Below are 24,997 nucleotides of genomic sequence, written 5' to 3' on the forward strand. Positions count from 1 at the left end.
AATCCCCTCTCTGTTATGGTGCCCAGTTCAACCACCAAACCTAGTAGGCACTCAGTAAAAGTTCGAGGACTAGCCGACATACCAAATGAGTCAAAAAATGTACAGCTTGCCCAAGCTCACATGGCTAACAAATGACAGAAAGGGAGCTCAAACTCGAGTGCTCTAAGTGGCAAGACCACCTCTCCACTACACCACAAGCCTCTGAAGATGAACAGAGAGCTGTTGACACATGACAGTATTTATTCGTTATCCACCTGCTCCTGGGGCTCTGGGGTTGATAGAATCATTTGAACAATTCTGTTTCATAGGATCTATGCCCATCAGGTTCCCATACTCCCTGGGCATGCCTCCACCACGGAGCTCTCTTGACATCTTGGGAGTGTAATCACCACTCTCTGTGACTAGTCTGTGAGCTTCCTGAGAGCAGGGCCTGTCCTGTGATCCATCTGTGTCCCCCAGCATGGAGCCCAGCAAAGGCAATAGACCTACCACTTACCTAGCATCCACTAGGACCACAACTGCGCTAAGCCCTCTCAACACAGCACTTCAGGAAATTCTCACAATGCTATCAGGCAGGTCCCACTGCCTCCCCATTTTACAGATAAGACTGAGGTTCAGAGAGGTCCAGTGGTATAACTGGGATAGTTATACCCAGCCTGTCTTCAGACTCTGAGGCTAACCACTGACCTTCCCTGCCTCCCTAATAGTAGGAAATGAACTAATTGAACTGTATTTCGGGAAGATTCCTTCATGGCCTATGACAACACCCAGGTCTACTTCACAGGTGTACGTTTTAGGTTGTTTCGTTACCTGTGAGGAGGGTCCTTAACGTCTTCTGGAGCAGGCTTTCCATCACATTGTGAAGTATTTCGGAGGTTTTCCTGTCTCCGGGGCCTGCTCCAGTGTCAACCTGGGGGAAGGAGAGATGGATGGGGGGGGCAAAGTTGGGATGAGGGCGCTTGAAGTTCAGGACCCAGATCCTCCCCCATCCTCTGTCTCAGTGAAGTCAGGCCCGTAATCAGTCCACGGTGTAGGGCCCTGACCACCACCTCCAGCACCCCGCCCGCCAACCCAGTCTGTAAGGACAAGGCCTGCTGGTCTTCACCAGGATCTGTTACATTCTTCCTGCCTGAGGTCAAACCCACCAACTAGCCCCTCCTTCCCCGCTCCCTTTGTCCAAGGCCGACTTACCGCAATGCCCTGCCTTCCCTCACCCACCGCCACAGCTGGCCCCGTCAGGAGCGAAGTTCATCTGAACAAGGACGTGCTGAGAAACACTGAGACACCTCTTCATTCATCCATTCGTTCAATTACTCTGTAGATATTTAGTGAGCACTTGCTATATGCAAGCACGGAGGGTTCAACGAGCTGCCTTCTAAAACTGTGTCTAGTACCAAATCCATAGAAAAGACTTTTTTTTTAAAGAATTTTTCAGACTGAGAAAAGACTATTTTAACGTGCATGATTATGTTCATTAGGAGTAGGCTTGGCTCCCAGGGCTTTTTTAAACTAAAAGTATAAAGGGTGGTCTACTACTTCTCCCTCGTCACTCAGCTCCGGAGGTACGGTGCCCAGGGCTGGTGCGGCTCCGTGGCGGCGTGGCCCAGGGGCCTTGCGCTCATTCTACCGCGGCGCAGCTCTGCGTCCCCAAGGTGGTCTCCCGGTGCCACGCGCCCACCAAGAGCGCTTCCTACCCGCCCAAGGCCTTTTCCCGGAGGTCCCGCCCACCGCTTCCGCTCACATCCCATTGGTCAGAACTCGGTCACGTGGGCACCGTAGCGGTGCGTGTGAGCCCTGCCGGTCCCCGGAAGTCCTCTGCGCGGGTGAAACGTGGCCAGACATAGGAAACGCGGTGCCAGGCCGCTGTGCCACTGCCGGGTGTAGAGAATAACTATAAAATGAGCCCCTGTGTACTCAGCGCCAGGTTAGGGGCTAGAGCATCCTGGGCCCTCCCTGCCGCCACCCCACACCCCCACCTCGGGTCCACACCCTCTTGAATTGGGTCTGTCTTTGCCTGGCCAGGCTTTACCGAACGTGTATTCCTAAACGATCTACAGCCTGCTTGTAGAAGTTTTTGCCTTCGTGAAAATAGAATCATCCTTTATATACATTTCTGCAGCTTGATTTTCAGTTAAGTGTTAGGTGGGTGGGATTCGCCGGTGTCGACATGATAGCCGGATCCACTCGTTTTCACTGCTGTATAATACCCCGTCTGATCAGTATACTCCGAGGTGTCATCATTCTTCCGACAGTAGAAATGTGGGTTGTTGTCGGCGTTTTGCTGTTAAAGCAGGGCCGTTAGGAACATTCTCATAACCCCTCTCCCCGTGCCTACATGCAAGGGTTTCTCCAAGGCAAATTTTTAAGACAAATCGCTGGGTCGTGGGATATACACATATTTTCATGTGGTCAAATAGGCTTTTTTTTTTTAAGATTTTATTCATTTATTAGAGTGAGAGAGAGAGAGAGAGCACATGAGAGGGGGGAGGGTCAGAGGGAGAAGCAGACTCCCCACCGAGCAGGGAGCCTGATGCAGGACTCGATCCCGAGACTCGATCCCGAGACTCCAGGATCATGACCTGAGCCAAAGGCAGTCGCTTAACCAACTGAGCCACCCAGGAGCCCTCAAATAGGCCTTTAATAAGACAGGTGCAAAAGATGCAGGTGCCCCAGGGGTTCTAAGAGTTGGGATAGTGTTCATCCCATTTAGCAGGATGGAAATGTGTAGTACACTCCCTGCCCACAGGCATGTGTGTTCACACATACACACACACACACACACTCATTTATGTGTCCATTTGTTCAATAAACATTTGTCATGCAGCCCTTATCATTAGTTCTAAGACACACCATCAATGTAATAATGATTCTTCAGGAGAAAGGAAACACTCTGCAGTAAATGAACCCATCAATTATAAGACACATTCCAATTTCACGAACACAAATGTGCATGTGAGCATCTTAGAACCAAGGGAAATAGGGTATATTCAGGGAGCTCTCGAAAGAAATTTTGCCCTTAGGAGCTTACAAGACTTGCAGCTACTTGTTCCCAATGATACCAGAACACCAACTGTGATTAAAGCAGATACAAAGTGCTTGAAAGCCTCACTACCAAACCCCAAGTGTGGTCCACGGGGATGCTGCAGCCTCAGCATCACCTGGAAGCTTGTGAGCAAAGGAGTCTCAGGCCCCACCCCAGAACCACTGAGTTAGAATCTGGCTTAACATGAACCCCAGGTGATTCCAATACCCATTAAAATCTGAGAAGCAGGCAGAGGCCCATCTGGATGGGAAAGAGTCTTTCCAGTCCAGGGCAATCAAGAAAGGCTTCCTGAAAGACGCATCATTTGAAGAGCAAAAACTCCTACATTCATTGAGTGCCTGCTCTGGGTTAGGAACCACACTAGGAAATTTCACTTCTGCTATTTCATTGAGTCCTTAGAATCACCCCCATGCGGCAGGGATGAATAGCTCTATTGTGCAGCTAAGGAAACAGAGGCACAGAGAGGTCACATAATTAGCTCCAGTCCACACAGCTAATAGTAGCAGAACCGGGCTTAGAAGGGAGATCCTTCTGAGTCTGGAGTCCAGTCTCTTCTCCCGCATCACATGGAAAGAACTTACAGAGTAGCTGTGGGGACAAGCATCAGGACAGGAAACACCTGGAGGTTATAGGAGCAAGTACTCACTGCTGTGCTCAGCACCTCTGGGAGGTGAGCACTAAGACCAAACAGAAAGGGCAGAGTCGAGGAAGGAAGGCGGGCAGCCAGACACCTTACCCCATTCTCAGCCCACCTGGTGCCTGCATGGGATCTAGCACACAGTAGGCTTTCCAAACAATCCAATAAATGCATGGACGCACGAATGAACTCACGGCCCACCCCACAGGCTGCTTCAAACCCTCCAGCACCAGCTGTCGCCGGCGCTGTGCTGGGGGCCTGGGGTCCCAGCCAGGGAAGAGCCCCGCACTGCCCACCAGCCCTGAGGTCTCCTGAATCCCCGCCGGCAGGGAGGGCCCTGCCAGCAAAGCAAAAAGCCAGGAGCAGAAAAGGTTTAAAATACAGAGAAAGCAGCTCCCACCAAACCCTTCATTTGCTTCACTTAAAAAATTACTTAGCCAGCCTCCTGCGGCTGCCCCGTCCCCTCCCTCCGTGCACCCGCCCGGCTCCGCGCGGCTCCTTCAGCTCATGAATATGTGGGAAATAAAACAGCGTCTGTTCAGCCCCTAATGACCAGGTTTATGAAGAGCTTATTGTTTCTCAAAGAAATGAGACAGCAGTTGGTGTTGTGAGATATTAATGTGCTTTTTACAAAGCTGATGAAACCTCCTTTAAACTACTTAATACCTGCAAGCTGAAATTTCCAGTCTGAGGGCAGATTCCTGGAGGCAGACCTGCGGCAGCCCAAGGCACAGCCCTTGGCCTTTCTGTCTCGGCTTGCCCTGCAGTCATTTGGCTTTGGGGTCGGCGGGGCACTGCTGCCCTTTGGGGCGGGGGTCCGGTAGAGATTTCATGATTGTTGGGCCCCTTGGCCGAATAATCCTTTACAGTTCATGGTGGGAGAGTCCCCCCTACATCCTCATCCTCTAATAGCTCAAAGCCAACGCCTTTCAGGGGAGTGGGCGGTGAGAAGCCCTCTCTTCCATTCAACCTGGGCCACAAGCCCCTGGGGACCTGACCCCTGGCCCCTCTCCAGCCATCTCCCACCCTCAGCCTTGCCCAGGGAGCCTCTACGTGGGACCCATCTTGTAAATCTCCGGTCCCACTCGGAATCACGTATCTGCACCAGCCAGCCCCTCACGCGGGTTGCCCTTCATGCCCTGGTATGCTGGCAAATATTTAACAACTGGCTGTCTGAGCAGGGAAAGGGGACCTCGATTTAGAGTATGTGCCAATTCTCACGGTGCATCCTCCCACCGTGGCTGGTGTCCAGCTGCTTATGTGAGTTAGGAAGAGACGCTCACAAGCAGATCCCGGGAGTTGGTGCAAGCCTGCTCCAGCACACCTCGGCCTTCTGGCTTCCTTGTACCCCAACTCTGCTCTGGGGGACCTTCCCTGAGCCCCTGAGATAGTTTGTCCCCTCTTGTGTGCCCAGCACTTCCTGCCTTCGCTTTTGCTGATCGCTTTCCTAGAAATCTCTTCTCACCCCCAACTACTTCCTCATCATGCCCCGAGACACGCATGGACACACCTGGACATGCACCCCTCCTGTGTGCTCCCCGACACGCTCTGCTTTGGCACAGCACATATCCCGCTACACCACAGCACCTGCCATCCACCTCCCACCACAAACTGCAAGTTCCTTGGGGACAGAAGGTATATTTTTTCCTGTGTCCTCAGCAGGTTGCAGAGAGCATGGCATATAGTCAGTGCCACACAAATGTTAGCTGAACAACTCTGCTCCCATAAGGCCCTGTGCATTCTCTAAGATAGTATCATTACATTCTAGTAAATTCTGTGCTGTCTGTCTTTCCCCCCTCCACCCCGGACTGTGAGCCCTCGAAGGACAGGGATCAGGTTAGATTTCCCTCCACCCACCCCAATGCCAGGCACTTGGGCAGCCCTTAGTCCCTACGTGGGGAGAGAAAGCCTGCCTAAGGATGAAGCCAACTGAGAGGAAAACCAGAGATGGAGAGAGATACCAGATTTTTGAGCACCTAGATCCACCTGTGCCTGAAGCCATATCAGCCCCTGGGCTTGATGACCACCAACCAGAAAGAAATACAGCAGAACTCTAGGCTGGCATCAGGAAAGCAAGATTACACACTCTTCACTGACTGTTGGGATGTCCCACAGATGTTCTGCCAAATTTAAACTCCGGCAAAAGTGATTGAATGCCGCTGTACCACCTCCCCTTCATGAACCTTGGCACCACTTTATTCGGACTGAGTCCATGGCCACAGAGCTCCAAGGGCTCCTGGAGACCCCTTATGCCTCCAGCCCATCCTCACCACCTCACTGCCACCATCAGCCTCAGGGACTATGGGACCGATCCCATCATGACCCTGGTTTACCTCACTACCAGTCATGTGTCCTTCAGGGCTCAGCTCACCTCCCAATCTGACCCAATCGCCAACTCCCCCAGCCTTCCAAATCCTTGCCTGGGCTCCCCAGCATTTTGTCCAGATGTCAGCAAACTCCCCATGTTCCTAACCTCTTTTCTGCTCGCTCTGATAGAAACCTGGCTGTCCCTTGAGGACACTACCCCCTTGCGATCCTTCACAGGGGGTGTTTTATCGCCCACACCCCTGAGGAAGTAGGACCCTCCCTGCTCCTCACTGCCTCTTCCCTAAAGCCCTGCCTCTCTGAAACTCACCCAGCCTTCTCTTCCCTGTTTCCTGCCCATTCTCAACGTGGGCATCCCCCTCGTTCTTGGAGGAGTGAAGAAGCATTGGCCTGCCTCATTCTCCAAGGCCACCGTGCAGCCCTCTTGGATTTCACAATCGGGCAGACAGCACCTCCGGTACCTGGCCTTGCCCACCTTGCTCAGCCAGCACATATCAGTCCTGCCTCGCCGGCGTTAACTGCTGAAATCCCGCGTACCAATCAGCCGCACAAAGTGCAGGAAGAGGGCTGGGCAGGGGTGGCTCCTGGCTGTGGCAGACAGGGCAGGGAGGGGCCAGGACTGAGGCCCCATCTCTGTGCCCCAGGCCCTGCAGCTCTCCTAGCTGTGGGCCCAGCCCAGGCACATCTGCCTCCGCAGGGGTGGGCCAGGGCCCCAGAAGCACAGAACCTTACACAGCTAGAGTGGCTGGGCCAGGCTGGGCGCACACCACCACCCAGGACAGAACTACCTCTGAGGTACCCGCTTTTCTCCTCCCCACCCCCCACTCCACCATCCCCAGGAGCATCCCTCCCCACCTCCAGGGTTGCCCAGGATGGAGGGCTACCTTCTGGGAGAAGGGTATGGCACGGGACAGTGTAGGAGAGAATTCTGTACTCACTGAGATGAAATAAGTCTTACTCTAACAGAGAAGTGTTGCAAGCTTCTGGTATGGTTCCCTGTGTCAAACCATGGTCCAGACAGGGCCATCATTCAGCTTGAAAGGGCCTCACACAAATAGTTTCTAAAAACCAACCAATGATTTGGGGTTTATCAGAATAATGTGACGAATCCTTTGCATATCAACTTTAACTTGGTAAGTGGCTTCCTAATACATACTTGATTGCATGTAGAAAGTAAAAGTGAACGTTTAGTTTTTGTCTTCTGTGTTAATTGGGACGACCTTTCCGGTTGCTAGATACTTTGAATGTCATCCCTACCTCCATCCGACCTGAGCCAACCCAGTTCATGATCTTATCCTTGACCCTGACATGACCAATCACCACACCCGTCAACAATCTCAATCCTTAGCACCCGCTTTCTGACTCCCATGCCCCAGCCTTCCAGCTCACTCCCATGAGCCCCCGCTCCGACATTCCTTGACTCCCCACTCTAGGCTTCCAGTGCATTGACCCCACCACCTCTCCACTGCCCCCTTCCCCAGCTTAGAATCTAACCCATCTTCATAATCACTGCCTCCCCTACCCCTGCTCTCGTGCTCATCACACAGACCCCCACCCTGGTTAAAGGCAACCCTCCAGCCAGACTCAGCCACACCCTAAATGTAGCCGGAGAAAACCACGGAATCTCAAAGGGACCTTCAAGGCCCAGACACACATGCTTCATGTCTCCGGCCTGGTCCATTCTCTCTCCCCATCTCATGGAGAAAAATCTCACTCCCTTCCTCTATTCTCAAATCTCCAACCCTGCTTCCCCTTCCTCGTGCTCCGGTCATGATCCTGCTTCCCATCTCATCAAAAAAATGGAAACAACCCGAAGAGAAGTATCAGGGCTCCCACCATGTCTACTCATCCCCTGCACCTGCACCCACAAGGGACACCGTCCCTCCTGTTGCAGCAGACACACCACCATATGAAGCCACGCTTGCACTTGTGTCCTGGACCTCATCCCCACTCACGTTGCTCCTGCACTGCTCCCTCCTCTCTCAGGTCATCACGTCTTCCCTCTCTACTGGAACAGTCACACCACCATCACTCGCCTTAACATCTCCACCCCAACACAGAATGGACAGCAGAGCAGCAGGTACCCCACTAGCACAGTGCAGGGGGGCAGGGGGAGGCTGAGGGAAGGAGACAACGAAGGATGTGGTGGGGGCTTGGGCAGCCAGACCAGCACGTGCAAAGGTCCTGTGGTAGGAGGGAGCATGCATGAAGGACGGCTGAGATGGCCTGTGCGCGGACATAGGGAGGTAGACGGGAAATAAGACCAGGCAGAGGTCAGGGTCAGGCCTCTTAAAGATGCTGAGCTTTCCCTAGAGCCCTGGGAAGCTGTTGAGTGTTTCCAGCTAGAGGCGGCTTGACCAGATTGGCATTTTCAAAGGATCTCTATGATTACTCTGTAGGGAGGGATAAAGGGGGGTGCAAAATGACCAGTGGGGAGGCCACGGCAGTCATGCAGGGAAGCCAGGACGGTTGCCTGGCCATGGGTGTTGCTGCCAACGGTGAGAAACTGACCGTTTTGAGAGCTCCCAAGAGCTAGTGCAGACAGGACGGATGTCGTGAGGGATGGAGCCTACAGAGAGGAGGAGGAGAGGTCGGCAGTGACAGGTGGGCTCAGGCTTGCACAGGCAGCGATGGACAGACATTCCCTGAGCTGGTCAGTGCCTCCAGAAGGCCACAGGCTGGAGGGAGAAAGATCCCGAGTTCAGGTTTGGACCTGCTGAACATACGGCGCCTTTAACACATCTACCAGGACATACCAGATAGACAGGGAATACCAGGTCTGGCCCTCACAGGAGAGACTGGGCCGCTGGTGACTTCACACAGCCTCCCCATAGCATCTCTTGAGCCCTTGCTCTGCGCCAGGCACTGCACTGGGAGCCCAGGGTCTGAGAAGGACTGGGCGCGGCTGGTGCAGAGGAGAGGTCCGGCTGCAAGGTATGCGTGCGGGCCGCCAGCACGAAGCGTGGGGCCCTTAGAAGAGAGACGTGGAGGCACCACTCACGAGCCCTTGGTCTGGGGTTGCGCACTGTCCCGGATTTGTGAGGAGCCTCGGGGCACGTCGACACCGTGCTCTACACCTCACCGCCCGCACAGAGCCCTTATAAAGATGCCCAGCACCGGGTTGGCACCGACAAAGTATTTGTCAGATTGAATTGAGAGAAAATGAAAGTGCTTCGCAAATACACTGATTTGTCATTTGAACAATAGGGAAGATATTTTAGCCTCTTAGCAGCGGAAACGAAGACTTCTCAGGAGAGAAGGGCATGTGGTGGGACGAGGGGAGAAGTCCTAGAGGGACCCCTGTGAATTCTCCAGGGCAGGGCGGAGAGGTGGGGTGGGTGAGCAAGAAGAGGAAGCGCCCAGAACACTTAGACAGGAAGCAAGCCCCAGGGGAGCATTTCCAGTGAATCGTTGTGCTCCTGAGACCCCACCAAGCTCTGGAGAATGGTTTTTCTTGCAGAAGTCAGGAAAGGGGGTGAATTTGGTGCAGAGACAGCGAATGGGGAGTCAACCACCTTCTCTGTAACATGTAAGAGCTAGAAATGTCTAAAACGCCTATCTTTATGTACGTACACCTGTATCCTATATAACCAGGTGTATACGACATGTAAGAATGCCTTAAAATTCCTAAATAATATCTATAGGACACAAGAAAACCTACTGGAGGCTCAACACTCTATAGGAAAATAAATTGCTAACACATACTGAGGACTGTATTAATTAGGTTATTAGCTCCTGTCACAGAAAAATCCCAAATGTCAGTGGCTGAATATAGTCAGCGTCTAATTCTCCCTCACAAGGATGCCCCCAAGCACTTTTCCCGACGTGCCAGCCACGGGCAGCCCAGCCACGGGAGCTGCCACGTCTCCCAGCTCGGGGTGGGTTATTTGCGCATTCAGAGAAAGTTCACCGACATGGGCTATAGCTGGGCTGGTGCCGGGGGGTAAACGGTGTGTGAAACACACGGAAGTTTCTGCTGTCACGAAGCCGAGCCGCTCACAAGCTCTATTCCACGCATCGGTCCTTAAGGAGATCACATTCACTAGTTGGCTCATTCACTTAGTGGTCGCTGGCCGGGGCGGCGGTGGGGGGCGGTGGGGGGGCTATGGGGGGGCGATGGCTGTGACGTTGGGTTTTCACCTGAGCCGCTGTTCACCTTCTCAGCCATCGCCCCAGGAAAGATTTAGAGTCAACGGGCCTCCATTTAAGCCCTGCTTCCATCATTTCCTGGCCATGAGTACTTACTCGGATCAAGTAGCCTCCCTGAGCCCCAGTTTCTTCCTCGGTATAATGGAGGAGATAATACCCCCCTCACAGGCCTGTGGTAGAGCCAAATTCATGAGCCTGGCAGAGGGCCCAAGCCCCAGGGGGGGCTCAACCTCTTCCCTGCCCCCAGCCCGGGAGCATTTCAGCACAGCTGGGGGCTGGGCGCAGTGCATTCCAGGCACGGCAGAGGGGTAGGCGCTTTTGCAAGCTCATTGAAGGGCCGTGGGAACGTTTGTCCGCATCCACGTGGGGTCTGCCTTCTTTGCAGAGCCATCTGCTCTCTGCCAGGCAAAATGCGAGATGACTCCCAGCCGAGCCGGGGCACAGAGGCGGACGGACTGACCCGTTCATCAGCCTCCTCCTCGGGCGGCAGTCCCCAGCCCCGAGCCAAACCTCTGCTGCCCGCCAAGCTTCAGCTAATCTTCTGAAGCCTCAGTGCAGGGATGGAAGGCTGGGTTTTGAAGTCTTAGGCCTTAGATCCTCTCGGCGGCACCGCAGGTGTGTGTGTTTTGATTCACCAGGCAGATGTCCAAACAGACAAAGCGATACCTTCCTTCAGGGGCCAGGGAGAGGGCTGAGCCAGCTTCAGAAGAACAAGAAATCAGCAAGAGGCCGGTGGGTGCTGAGCCCCTGGAAACTCTGATGTTTCAAGTGTCCTTTCTCCTCTTGTTTTCCAGGGAACTTCAAAGGTCTCTGCAAGCAAATCGATCACTTCCCAGAGGATGCAGATTACGAAGCTGACACAGCAGAATACTTCCTCCGTGAGTGCATGCAATTTTTTCTCCCTTCTGGGGGTGGGTCCTGTCCATCCAACCTCTGGAGCACCAAAGGCCAGGACTATCTAGAGATCCCTGTCTCAGCAGAGGGCAGGAAGAAGCTGAGCCTCCCTCCTTCCCTCCTGTCCGGAGGCCAAACCTTCATGCATGCTGTTCCCTCTGCCTACAACCCTCTTCCCTCCCCTTTGTCTGATAAACCACTACCCATCCTCCAGGTCGCAGGCTGAAACATCACCTCCTACAGGAAGTCCTCCGTGCCCCTGCATGGGTTCCCAGGGCACAGCACCTTTATCATGCTGTGGGGTCCTTGTCTATTTGTGTAAACATCTCCCTGGCGGTCTTGGGACCCTCCCTTATCCTGTCCACTTCCCAGCCCAGTGCCCTGCGCATAGTAAGTGCTCAGTAAATAGTTCTTGAATAACTGAATGAAGAAACTCATCAGGCAGTGTCAGACTGGAACTTCTCCTGAGACAATACGTGAGATTTATTTTTCTTCCCCCACGATCAAGTCAAGGTTAAATCCTGAAGTAATAGTTGTGACCTTAAATCCACCTGAGGCATATTATCAGAGAAAGCATTTTGAGTCCCAAAGAAAATTTCTCAAGAATCAGCAAAAACTAACAAGGTAAAATGCTCCCTGAGAAAGGGATTTCCAGGAGAGGGGCTGAGGGTCCTCGATGCCTGGGACAGCAAAGCCACCTGAGCAGAAGTGGTTGAAAGCTCTGCTCCGGGCTCTCAGGAGGCTCTTCCAGAAGAGGTTTGCTCTCTTCCCAGGAGCATGCCCACCTGCTGCCCCCAGTGCCCTTCCCAGCTGCTCAGAGGCCGCTAATGCCTCCCTTCCCATCCCCCACAGCAGAATGGCTAGCATCACCCTCCGTTCACTTTTATGGAAAGTGTAGGAGGCATTTCATCACATGGATCACCCTGTCTCTTTCAATAACTACTCCTCACATCAAAGCCAACTCCCGGGTCAGCCTGGAATCAACCTGGTTTCATTGAAAAGCGCACGGAACATGAAGTCAGCCAGGCAGCGAGGAGGGGAAAGGGAACACGATGTAATTTACAGATTCCTTTTTAAAGGGAGAAAAGTATCTTACAATGCTCATCATTTCCTTTTATGAATTCCCGAAAGACACTGCTCTTAAATGGAATTCCTAAAAGACAGTTTGATCGTCCTCCCCCACTTACCATGTTGGGGCTCTTGAAGGAGCGGGGGGTGGGGGTGGCATAAGGGCAGGCTGAGAAAATCGAGGGGAAAGAACGGCGTGCTGTCTGTGGCCCCAGGCAGCTGGCCCTGGGAGACGGGCCATGGCACAGATGCAGCCTGCTGGTGGAGGTAGAAGTGGGGGACCAAAGCTCAGCCTCACACCGGGAGCCCCACTGGTTGAGCACAGTGAGGATGTAATACTTAATCAGCTAGCCGCCAAGGGATGGGCGTAGGAACTTTGTCTCCTTCATGGCTGTGCCTCGAACAGCTTCTGGAATAGAGTAGGTGCTCCATAAATGTTGTCTGTTAACTAAAGGACAGATATAGGATTCTTCAGTGGCTATTTCTACCTACTCTATACCTCCATCTCCTCATTATTAAAGAGAGAAATGCTTAGAGTGTTTGGTTTATTTTGGTGTCCCTGGACAAAAGACTCGAACTGGTGGTGTTAACAGAGCAGGATTCCAAGGCTCTGATTTAAGCCTACTTAATCCAGCAGTATCTTTTTGATCATTTGTAACAAGAGTTGGCAAACTTTTTGTATAAAGGGCCAGACAGTAAATATATTAGGCTTTGTGGGTCGTACAGCCTCTCTCCCAACTACCCAAGGCCAAAACTTAACTTCATTTACACAAACAGGCAGCAGGCTGGATTTGGCATGGTTTGCTGACCCCTGATCTATAATATGCTAATCTTGGGCTAAACAACAAAGGTAATTTTTGAAAGTTGCAAGATGTGAGTTCCTATCATTCTCTAATAGATTCTAATCCTAATTAGATTCTCTCATTTTTATTAAGCCCTAACCTGGTTGGCTAGAGAAGCTGAAAGGCCGGGATCATTCTTCTAGAAGGATCCCGAGGCCCACTGAAGTGGGTGGAGCTAAGGCCCAGGGAGGTGGATGGAGCTTCTCCCAGAGGTGGGCGGGGCTGTCGCCGGTGGGCGGGGCTTGAGTCCGCTCCCATTTCGGGTCTGTTACACCCATCCTCACTGTGAGCCTGCCACGTGGGAGGGCAGGAGAGGGGATCACTGTCTAGAAACAGTCCCAGGAACGTAGCACGTATGCCATGACACAGGCAGGGTTAGAAGAAAGCATGTGGTGCAGGGTGCGTGGCTCCTAACCCAAACCAGAGATCATTCCAGAAGGAATGAGACTTGGCCTCTAGAAGCATTCACTCATTTACTAACGAGACATTCACTAAGCTCTCACTCCGTGCAGGACACTGTTGTCTCAGTACCGGGGATCCAAGGGTGGAACAAACCATGCTGGCCCCTCTGTGAACATGATATTCCAGGGAAGGGAGCAAGCGGGGAGCAGGAGCAGGAATAAGCCCCTCAGATGGTTTCAGAGCTGTGAGGGGGCGGGCGGAGGGCAGGGGGGTGTCACCTAGATGAGGGAGGACAGCTTCTCTAAATGAAGAAAAGGAAGGAGCTAAGAGGATTTGGGGGAACACATCCCTGAGAAGGGACTGGCAAGGGCAAAGGCCTTACGAAGGCAGGGCAGAGAAGGGGTGTTTGGGGGTCAGCCGAGAGGCCGGACTGGCTGAGTACAGGGCACGAATGGAGGGCATCCCACAGCATGAGGTCAGAGAGGTAGCTGAGGAGCCCAGTCACGTCGGGAAGAAATCGGATCTCATTCTAAGTGTGATGGGAACCACGAGCAGGGGACACTGATTTGGAAGGTCAGTTCTGGCTGCTGGCTGGGGAGGCGGGGAGGCCAGTCGGGGCTGTCACGGATATCCTGGACATCCTGATGAAAGGCTATAGCCGTTGGACCAGAGTGTTAGCTGTGGGGATGGCGAGAAGTGAGGGGCTGTTTGGGAGACAGGGCTGAGAGGAGTGGGGTGGCCAGGCCATTGGGGGTGGGCCCCCGGACAGGACCCTACTGGGTTTCCAAAGGACAGCAGAGAACTGTGAGGAGGGACAGGGTGGGGGCAGGTGACCTAAGGGGGTGGAAAGGGGCTCAGCAAAGAGAGACACTCTGGCTTTGACCGTTCACACCCAGCCTGCCTCAGACTCAGAGGGGCAGTGGGACAGGCAGGGTGGGCCCCAGAAAGACGGCTGGAGCTCCTGCTCTTACCAAGGTCAGGGACATAGTCTACCAGACCTTGCTCAACCAAAGGGCAGGATCTGCTGAGAGCCTGACACAGCACTGTTCTGGAATGGACAGAGGCCTGACCATGTGGAAGTGTGGGACGGTGGACCTCACCTGGTGGAGCCATAGCTCTCGAAAAACCCTCTGAGTGTCTTCTCCTCGGCTCTGTGGGGCTGAGCGTCCTGGTACTCAGGAGGCCAGAAAAGATCTGAGCCACCCGGGGGCCATGGGTCCTTTTTGGCTGCAGACAAAATAAAGACCTGGACCTCCCAGCACCTGCAATCTACAATAAATGAAATGAACAAGTTAATTATATAGTCTGTTAAACTATGAGGAGTGATATGGAGAAAAATCCAGCAGGAAAGGGGGATAGGGAATTCCAGGGTGGGGATGGGGGTCAATAAAATCCTCCTTGTGAAGTTTGAGTAAAGGTCTGAAGGAGGTGAGAGGGAGCCATGTGGAAAGCCAAGAGGAGAATGTTCCAGACAGAGGGAACAGCAAGTACAAAGGCCCTGAGACGGGAGCATGCCTGGAATGTTTGAGGAACAGGTCTGAGGCCAGAAAGACAAGAGTAGAGCGAGCAAGGGACAGCCAAGGAAGAGCCAATGCAGAGAGGCCCAGAGGCCCCTGCGGGTCATAGAAAGGGCTTGGGTATTGCAGAAAGCCATCAGAGGGTCTCACATTCTACAGGACCCTCTGGTTGCTACATTCGTAAGATACTGAAATAGGGCAAGGGCAGAAGCAGGCAGAACAGTTAGGAGCCTGCTGGCAATAATCTAGACAAGAGAAGGTGTCCTGAACCAAGGTAGAAGCAGTGAAGGAGATGGGAAGGGGTCAGAGCTGGAAAATATTCCCAAGGACCTGCAGATAGGATTTCCAGAAAGTCTGCATGTGGATTTCCCAGGGAAGAAAGGGGTTAGGGAGAATGGGAAGCTCAGTTTCAGCCACCTTAAGTCAGAGAGGCCTATGGGACTCCCTGGGGAAATGCCCTGGAGTCTGGGACTCCCAGGACAGGTCCTGGCCCAAGACAGGAGTGTGCCAGTTGTCAGCAGGCAGGTGATATCTAAAGCCATGAGACTTGATGAATGGACCAAGGCAGCAGTGCAGAGAAGAGGGGCAGGGTCTGAGCCCCAGGATGCCAAGGCTTAGAGGCCAGGAAGATGAGAAGGGTCCAGGAGAGGAGGCTGAGGAAGGTGGCAAGTAGGTGGCCTAGGTCACCCCTACCATCCTCATTCCACCAGCTGGACTGAGGATCTAGAGCTGAGAGGAAGGAGAGAGAATGCCAGAAGGACATGGCTGGACAGGAATGCAGAGCTCATCTCCTGGGCTGGCAAAGAAAGTGGGACTCACTTGCTCTCACACCATCAGGCCAATTTTTGGGCATCGTCCAGAGCCTCTTGAGGGGAGAAGGCAGGCACCCAATCAGTATCTGATGGAATGAATGATTGAATGAATGAATGCTCTTACCCCACCCTCACCCCCATAGGTATTTGAGGAGTTCCACGGCTTCTCCGGAACCACAGAATCCTGGGCCTCCTGACATCTCGGCCCCACGAAGGTGTGGCCAGTGTGGCCCTCACCCACCCATCACTAGCTTACGCAGGAACAAATGGTGACCAGACCTGTTTTCCCAGCAAGCTCTGGGGGGCCACCGATGTGTCTGCTCTGGTGTTGCCCCATCCTTATCCCTCCTTAGCAAAGCTTGAGCGCAGGTGAAGACAGAGGCAGTGGTGACCCGGGTGTGACTTCCTTTGATTGCCAGTGTTCGTCCGTGTGTCTGTCTTTATGCACGAGGGGGTGAGTCTGCTGTGTTCTGTGTCGTTTGGTGCCTGTGTGTCCATGCATCTGAGCGTCTGTCTGAACATGTAAGTGCATGGTTGCTTGTGTCTGTGGGTCCCTGCAGGGGGTGTGTGTGTGTGTATGTGTGTCCAGGAGATGGGAGTCGGTATTTCCCAGGGGCCACAGTGTGATTTGGAAACATCCAAAGCTGCCGCCCTTTCTCACTCACATCCATGCAACCAGAGCGAACGTTTCTGCAAACAGGGCCAACCCCCTGCAAGCTGCACACGGTGACACTCCCAGTTCGGAACTGGTTCATTTCTTTAAGTGCTGGTTGCACCCAGCAGGCTGACTTCACCACCTGGTCCTGACTCACAACCGGCCCTGGGATAAGCACCAGCCTAGGGAACCCCGGGCCCGTGAGAAACTGCACCAGTCCCTTCGGCCACGATGAGAACTAACATTTCCGGGCGCTCGGCGCAGACCAGGAGCTGTCGTAATTGCTTAAAATGTCTTGACTCATGACTCTCATCGCAGGCTGTGAGCTGGGTGTGCTCACGATCTCCCTACGGCAGGGGGACAACCGAGGCTCAGGAGGGCCACCTCCCTCCCGACTTGGTGCCACTGATCGGCAGCCCGGGGCACAACAGGGAATGGGACAGCCTCTGGCGCCTGCGCAGATGGCACTCCCCAAGGAAGCTCACAGAGCTTCCAGAAATCTTTTCCTACGTCATTCTATACAGCACACTTAACTACTTTAGGTGTTATCTGCGTTCCCCTTCACAACACCCTGGGAGGTAGGTCCTGTCCGTGTCCCCATTACACAGACGAGAAAGGGGAGGCACAGAGGCTACCCTTCCAGTGGGGGGGGGGGCTGGAGCCCCAAGGAGGCCACATGTGGAGCCCAGACTCTTAACCACCACTCTTGACTCCTCTCTCTCCCCTCATCCACCGTCTTGCCATTCCTCTTCCTCCTTCCCTGAGGATGGTCTCCTCCAGGAACACCTCCTCCCTCCTCCTCCTTCCTCTGTGCTCCCTCCCCCTCTCCCCCCACTCTCTCACATTCATACACGCATGCTCACACAGACGTCCGTGGTCCTGGCCACCCCATCCAGCACAGCGTGGAAGGGAGCGAGGGAGAGATGCCCAAGAGCTTAGAAGTTCCTCCTGAGCCACTCCTGGGCGATCTTGTCCTGGGTGATCCTGTCCTGTACGAATGGGCCAAATCCCAAGTGGGATAGCAAACATTAAGAGTTGAGCACCACGCCCAGGAAATCGGGAGCCCATCCTCCATACACCTGGTAACAGCAACCATTCTGATCGAAGGCCACAAGTGACACAGGGAATAGATAGGACGGTGCCCTGGCCTGGCTGAGTGGCCCCTGAGGGGAGGTCTGGGGCACACAGGACCATCAGAGACAGACAGCACAGGTCTTCCAGTTCCCTGAGCAAGGATTCTTTCTCCAGCCCAGCTCACACTGCTTCCTCTCCCTGGAACACTCCACACCCTGTCTCTTTTCTGCCCTGTTGGCTTCTCCTTATCCATCAGATGCTAGCTCCAACATCATTCCCTCCGGGAAGCCCTCTTTGGTCCCCACATGAGCTCAGGGGGCAGGAGGCACAGGCCTGAGAGCCAGGGAGTGCAGTGGTCAGACACCCAGACCCTAGAGGCAGACCGCCTGGGTTCACAATCCAGCTTCTCCACTTCCTTGCTGGGTGGACTCAGAGAAATGGCTCAACCATTTTTAGCTGTGCCTCAGTTTTAGCTGCTGTCTGAGGGGGTAATTCCAATACTTACTTCGCAGAGTTGTAGGGAGAACTGATGAGTTAATATACGTACAGTGCTTAGAACAGTCCCAACGTACACTAAACACTCAATGAACATTAGCCATCTACATGTGACATTAGCCCGTCACTTGGCTTCATAGTGCCATATGGATACCTTCCAACTCATAGCACTTTATCCTCGTTGATAATTATATGTTTATCTGTATTATTATCTGGTGACGTACATCTCCTTCATGAGAACCTAAGCCCCATAAAAACATGGACCAGGCCTGTTTTTGAACCCCTAGCTCTCCCATGCCCAGCCTGGAACCTGTCACCGTGGCGGGCACTCAGTCCGTATTTACTCACTGAACTCACAGCTAATCAAAAGCAAAGCATCTCCCCACCCTGGACCCTGCGGCCTTTCCCCGGTACAGCATATTACATGCTCAGCCAGGAATGGCCAAACTGCAGCTCGTAGGCCAAATCTGGCCCACCAACTGTTTTTGCAAATAAAGTTTTATTGGAAAAGGACCACACTCATTTGTTTACATATTGCCTAAGGCTGTTTTCATGCTACAACAGCTAAGTTGGGTAGTTGCAAAAGAGAACATATGGCTCGCAAAGCCAGAAATAGCTACTATCTGTCTTTTGACAGAAAAAGTTTGCCAATAACCAGCTTTAGGTATCTGTAATCTCCATGAAGCCAAGGCCACGGCTTCGTGGGGTTGGTCTGAGGTTTCAGTGGGTTTATCCATGTGCCAGGATGGGGCCTGGCACATAGGAAGAGCTCCATAAATGTTGGTACGTACTGCGTGGTTCCATATGCTTACTCGTAGGAGATCAATAAATATTTATTCATTGAATAAATCAGATACCTTCTGCTCCTCATGACAGATTTTAGCACTGAAACCACACTAGCTTCGGTGGGAATCAAGACAATTCATGGAAGAGTAGTATCTGGATGAAGGAGGGGGGGAAACAATAGAAGTAATAAATATCGTACCTTTTACTATACACTTTCCAGGGTAGAACCAGCACAGATAGGATCCAATTTAATCTTGACAACAGTGCTTCTCAAACTTTCGTGTGCATATGACTTAGGTTACACACTTTTCTTAAAATGTAGATTCTAACAGCTGCAGTGAGGCCTGAGACCCTGCAGTTCTAACAAACTTCCCATGATGCTTCCTGGGCTGCTGGCCCTCTGACTGCCCCCCCCACCCCCCCACCCCCCTGCCGAGCAGCAGGGCCTTACATTCCCGTAAGCTGGATGGTAGGGTTCCTTTTCCCATTCTGCAGGATGCAGAAACAGACCCAGAGAGGTAAAGACCCTTGCCCTCGGCCATGCTGTGAAGGAGTGACAAAGCCGGGGTAAGAACTCAGGGGCACCCCCAAATCCCCACTCTACCTATGACACCACCCAGCCAGAACGACCTCCTTCGAGAAACTTCTCCAGTGTAGGAGCCCCTGCTTCAGCCTCCCTAGGCATGGTGCTGTTTACTGGCTGGCCCCTGTCACCTCCGTCCTGGGCAAACCTCTTCTGAGAGAGGCTAGTGTTTGGGTTGGTTCTGCTGGGCCGGAGAGGCTACTGTTTGTACCGCCCCTGGTTACCCCGCTCTAGAGCACATCATAAGCTGCTTGGGACCGTCTAAAGTGGTCCCATTACTCTCTGGGGCTGCAACAGCGGACCTCTCTCTCCAGCCTCCTTCCATCTTGTCTTTGCACACGTGTCCGTGTGCACACGCACGCACGCACACACACACACACGACTGTGCACACAGCATCCCAGCTCCCTCCACAGCTGGTGCTCCCTCTCTCTGCTGTCTGGAAGGCTAAGTTGGGATATCCGGGCGCTGCCGGCAGGCTGAGCCGACGCCATCAAGCCCCGGCTGCCTGGGAGGCATTTGCTCTGAGGGTGCAGGCTGGGTTTGCCAAATGTGGGCATACGGTGGGCAGGAAGCACCGCTTTCTTGGAGGAAAAAGACTGCAGAGCTTCCTCCCTGGCTCTGCTCCTCTGAGCCACAGCGGCTGCCCCTCTCGGAAGTCACACCAACCTGTCTTTCCCCCTTTTTGCTGTCACCCTCCATTCCCAGCTGGTCAGACATCACATCCCCACACGGAGAGGGCAGAAGCATGAGAAATCATCTAACGGTCCACCCCGAATTTTACACATGGGGAAACCAGAGGGGGCGAGATACCTGTCTCAGCCACACAGCACGTGAGTGGCACAGCTGGGACCCCAAACCCAGAACTCTGTACTCTGCAGCACCCTTCCAGGCTCCTTGGAAGCCCCATAGGGAGAGTACAGGGTGGTCCAAAAGTGGGGCTGATCTGAACTTGAATCCTGACTCATGAGCTGGGCTGTCTTGGGCAAGTTACTTTGCCTCTCTGAACTTCAGTTTTCTTGTCTATAAACTGGAGCTAAAAAACACAGCCCCCTGGGCTGTTATAAGGATTACATTAGAGAATGTATGTTAGGTACTCATTCATGACTCGACACAGAGTAGGTGCTTATCAAAGATTCTCTCTTCTCTCCTGAGTCTTCAATAAGCTTTCCTATCCCCAGGTGCTTACAAAGAAGAGGATTCAGGCAGCACTGAGTGTGCATGTCCAGGCATCATGTATGCATGTGTAGGGGTATGGGGGCTGGGGGATTGGGCTGGGGACACAACAGTTATCTTAAAATGGCTTGCACGGGGGGAATGTCCACTCAGATCTGGAGGGAGGCGGTCTGTCCCTGCTTACGGGAGAGGAGAGCCCGATTGCCCAGTAACCCAGCTGCTCCCCCTGCTTGCCTCATCCTCTGGCTCCTAGTTCAGGTTCACCCTTCTTCAAGTCCCCCTAAAATAATCCATTCACCCAACAGCCTCAGTAAGCCGTGTAGACTTCCTGAAGATCCAGGGGGAAGAGAGAGGAGGAGTTTTATATCACACATCACAGCCAACTGCCTAAAATCCTCTTGGAAAAATTCCTCAAGTTCTATACAGAAAAACTCCCTTCTCCACAGATTTCTGCGGCCACACTACCACTAGAAGGGATGGGGAGCGAGGGGAAACTCTACTCCTGGCGACTTCCTCTCCAAAATGCACATCCCCAGCCAACCAACCCCTCCGGCTCACCCCTGGCTGAGCCAAGGGGCCCTAAACTTCCTCAGAAGCCACTTAAACAACCCAGACATGTAAAGAAATCCTCCTTTCCCTCCCAGGAGCCTCCAGACACTCTGCCTCCTGCCTGGCCCACAGCTCCCAGGACAGGGACTCAAGCCCTGAGGTCACCACCGCCTTATTTGAATCTGGAGAGAAAGACTATTATACTCTCCAGAGACACTTTGTGGAGGACCCGGCACCTCTGGGTCCCCATCCGGACACTGCCCCCCCCCCACATGCGCCCCCTGCTGGTCTGGCCTGCCCCCCCACCGCACCACCACCACCGGCCAGCTGCGTCCCTCTGCCCTCCCGTCCTCCCACATGCAGAAGTAAAATGTTCCTGAGGGTGTTCTTTTCTTGTGCCTGTTTGTGGGTCCTTCCTTCTCACTTTATCCTGAAGGCATTTTTTGGGGTTTTTGTTTTTCACTTGTTCTTTTCTTGGCAACATGTCTGCTTCTTCCTCTGTCTGGACCGCCTCACCACGTTTATTCACTCAGTGAGCCTGCACTGGGGACCTGCGGTGTCTCCAGCACCCACCGAGGTGATGGGGACAGAGAGATTAAAAAGAGAGAACTACAAAAAAAACAAAAACAAAAACCAAAAAAAACAAATAGCCACAGTTCTCGCCTTCATGGGACCACACGGCTTGTGGAAGCATATATAGAAACAAGTTTTTCCTATACTAACTATCCTTTATCCAGCCTTTACTACATGTCCTCAGAGACTTATCCAAGTGCATTATCAGAATCAGCTCATTTCATCCTCATGGCAGTCTGAGGAGGCAGGCACTATGACCATCCCCATTTTACAGATGAGGAAATTGAGGCACAGAGAGACAATTCGCCCCACCCTATGCAGCTAATACATGCTAAAGCCAGATTCAGATCCAGGCCAAGTGGCTCCTTCACCACGATAACACGCTGCCCCAGGTGCCCCAGCACACAGGAAGGGACGGATCGCTTTGCTTAAGCAAGTCAGGGAAGGCTTGACAGAGGAGGCGAGTTTGAGTTGAGTTTTGATGGATGGATAGAAGTTCGCTGAGTCAGAAAGAGCAGGAAAAGCATTCTAGTAAGAAAGGTCAGTATGTCAAAAGTCAGAAGCATGCAATGACATGACATGGGAAGTTTGCTGTGGCTAGACCAGAGGGGACATGGGGACCAGGAGCGGGGACCAGGAGGCATGAGGCTGGAGATGGGCTGAGACCAAGTCACATGGGGCCCTGTGGACCTCATGAGGCACTGGCGTTTGGTCCTGTAGGCAGACAGGAGCCCCTGGAGGGCTACGAGGTGGACACTGGCTTGTTCCCCCTCTCTCCCCCGCTAAGCAAACTTGACTGTGGCCCCATGTCCACGAAACACCCACTCCCGTGGGCCACTCTCTCCCCCATGCGTCCCTCTGGCTCACAGCTGTGCCATTCTCTCTCTCACTGACCCCCCCCCCACCGTGTTCCTCAGGGGCCGTGAGGGCCTCGAGCATTTTCCCGATCCTGAGTGTGATTCTGCTCTTCATGGGTGGACTCTGCATCGCAGCCAGCGAGTTCTACAAGACTCGACACAACATCATCCTGAGTGCCGGCATCTTCTTCGTGTCTGCAGGTAATGGCCTCTGAGCTGGGCAGGCCAGAACCCGGGCCTGCCTGTGGGGAGAAGGCCGAGATTTGGGTGCTCAGTGGCTGGGAGAACCTGACAAAGACAGGAGGGAGGGAGAAGAGGAAATCTCCAGGACTTGCAACAGGTCATGTCATAGGGAGGGCAGGTTGTGCTGGGGCTCCTGCCCCATAGTAATATCCAAGCCCCCGGCTGAGTCCTCCAGGAACATCCCCCAACCCTGTCTCTCAGCCCAAGGGCCCATCTCCCTCCCACCTTTTAGAAAAGGGTCCGAATCCCAGGTCTCTCACAGAATACGGGGCCTATCCTCACTGCCCTGTCCCCTCACTGTCCCACCCTGGGGGGAGCAAGCAGGCAGGCACCTAAAACCACATACAGGCACTTAAAACCTGTTACAGGACAAGTCACATTGCTTCAGATGCCAGAAAAAACCTATGGCCATACTTACCACACCCCGGCCCCCAACAGCTCCACATGTGCTAATTCATTCAATCCTCTCCATAGCCCTCAAGAGGGAGTCCTATCACCCCCCGCCCGACCACACACACACACACACACACACACACACACACACTTTACAGGTCTGCAAACTCTGACTCAGGTCACCTTGCCAAAGGCTTTGAATCCAGGCAGTCTGGCTCCAGGATCCAGTGCCAACCCCCTGCTATACCAGCTTCAAACCTCAGTGCAGCCTTGAGCAAGTTACTTAACCTCTCTGCAATCCATTTCCTCCTTTGCAAACCCCCAGAACAGCACTGCACAGCGAAGGCGGGTAGCAAACGCTCAATAAACAGTACCTCTTATTAGTAGTCCACGCATGGTGGTAGAATGCCTCCCTCTCCTCTCCTCTCCTCCCCTAGCTTTGTTTCCATCAGCCCTCCCCTTTGTCGCTCCCTCCAATGGCATGATCCAATATTTAGGCCATGCTTGCCACTAGCCCTCTCCGGAACCGGCCACGAAGGCCCACGCGGCTGCCCCGTCCGTTAGTCCTGCCCAGGGCCTGACACGGCGCTGAGAACTAACCACCCCTCTCTCTGATCCCCCCCACCCCCACCCCGCACCCGCCCTGTGCCCCGCAGGTCTGAGTAACATCATTGGCATCATAGTGTACATATCTGCCAATGCTGGAGACCCCTCCAAGAGCGACTCCAAAAAGAATAGTTACTCGTACGGCTGGTCCTTCTACTTCGGGGCCCTGTCCTTCATCATCGCCGAGATGGTCGGGGTGCTGGCCGTGCACATGTTTATCGACCGGCACAAACAGCTGCGGGCCACGGCCCGCGCCACGGACTACCTCCAGGCCTCGGCCATCACCCGCATCCCCAGCTATCGCTACCGTTACCAGCGCCGCAGCCGCTCCAGCTCCCGCTCCACCGAGCCCTCACACTCCAGGGACGCCTCCCCCGTGGGCATCAAGGGCTTCAACACCCTGCCGTCCACGGAGATCTCCATGTACACCCTCAGCAGGGACCCCCTGAAGGCCGCCACCACGCCCACCGCCACCTACAACTCCGACAGGGATAACAGCTTCCTCCAAGTCCACAACTGTATCCAGAAGGAGAACAAAGACTCTCTCCACTCCAACACAGCCAACCGCCGGACCACCCCCGTATGAAGCCCGCGGGGGGCCTGGCGGCGCCGCAGGAGGGCCGCGCAGCCCCCCCCCTCGCGTGGGCCCCCCCCCGAGGTGGGGGGGGGAGGAGGGGGCGGGAACCCAACCATCCACTGGGGGGGGACCTTCCAAAAGCAAAAAAAAAAAAACAAAAAAACAAAACAAAAAACAAAAAAAGAGAAAAACGTAACAAGCAAATTAAAAAAAAAAAGAACAAAATATAAGAGGAACAAAGAAGCAAAACGACAGGAAATGTGACAAAAAAAATATTAACCGAGGGAAAGAAAAACAAACTTAAAAAAAAAAAAGCGAGCGAGGTTAAAAAATTAAAAATAGACAATAAATCTAAAAGAAAATGCATGATTTCCCATGTACCATTATTTTAACATTTAATAAAAACCAATCTAAATGAAAAAATAAAAGGGAACCAAGATAACATTAAAGCAAAAAATCAGGAGCAGAAAGGAAGGGGGAATGTTCTCTGCATTTATCAGGGGTTTATGTTCCTTTTTGTTTTAATGCGGGCGAGTTACTTTTCTGTTCTTTTTAACCCCAAGCGGGCTCTGCCTCCCTGGGCGAGTGGGGGGTGGAGACTCAGGGGCCCCAGGGCCAGGTGAGCCCCTCGGTCACTGCCAGGTCCCTGGAGCCTCTGGATGGGTGCCCCAGGAACGCTGGGCAAGCTCCGAGGCTTGAGAGCCGGCTCCGCGTGGCATCGATGGGGCAATTGTAGGCCTCCA

General features: G+C 53.4%; 1 protein-coding gene across 1 annotated transcript in view; it reads left to right on the forward strand.

Annotated features, from left to right (window-relative positions):
- Positions 1 to 24,263, forward strand: part of CACNG2 (calcium voltage-gated channel auxiliary subunit gamma 2) — a 110,042-nt gene extending 85,779 nt beyond the window's left edge. The window contains exons 2-4 of the mRNA XM_034987263.1: positions 10,949 to 11,032; positions 22,496 to 22,636; positions 23,728 to 24,263. Coding sequence (XP_034843154.1) covers positions 10,949 to 11,032; positions 22,496 to 22,636; positions 23,728 to 24,263 — 761 coding nt within the window. The remainder of the gene's footprint in view (positions 1 to 10,948; positions 11,033 to 22,495; positions 22,637 to 23,727) is intronic.
- The last annotated feature ends 734 nt before the right edge of the window (positions 24,264 to 24,997 follow it).

Source organism: Mirounga leonina, unplaced genomic scaffold (assembly GCF_011800145.1).
Source record: "Mirounga leonina isolate KUSES-001 unplaced genomic scaffold, KU_Mleo_1.0 Mir_418, whole genome shotgun sequence".
In the NCBI taxonomy this organism is placed as follows: domain Eukaryota; kingdom Metazoa; phylum Chordata; class Mammalia; order Carnivora; family Phocidae; genus Mirounga; species Mirounga leonina.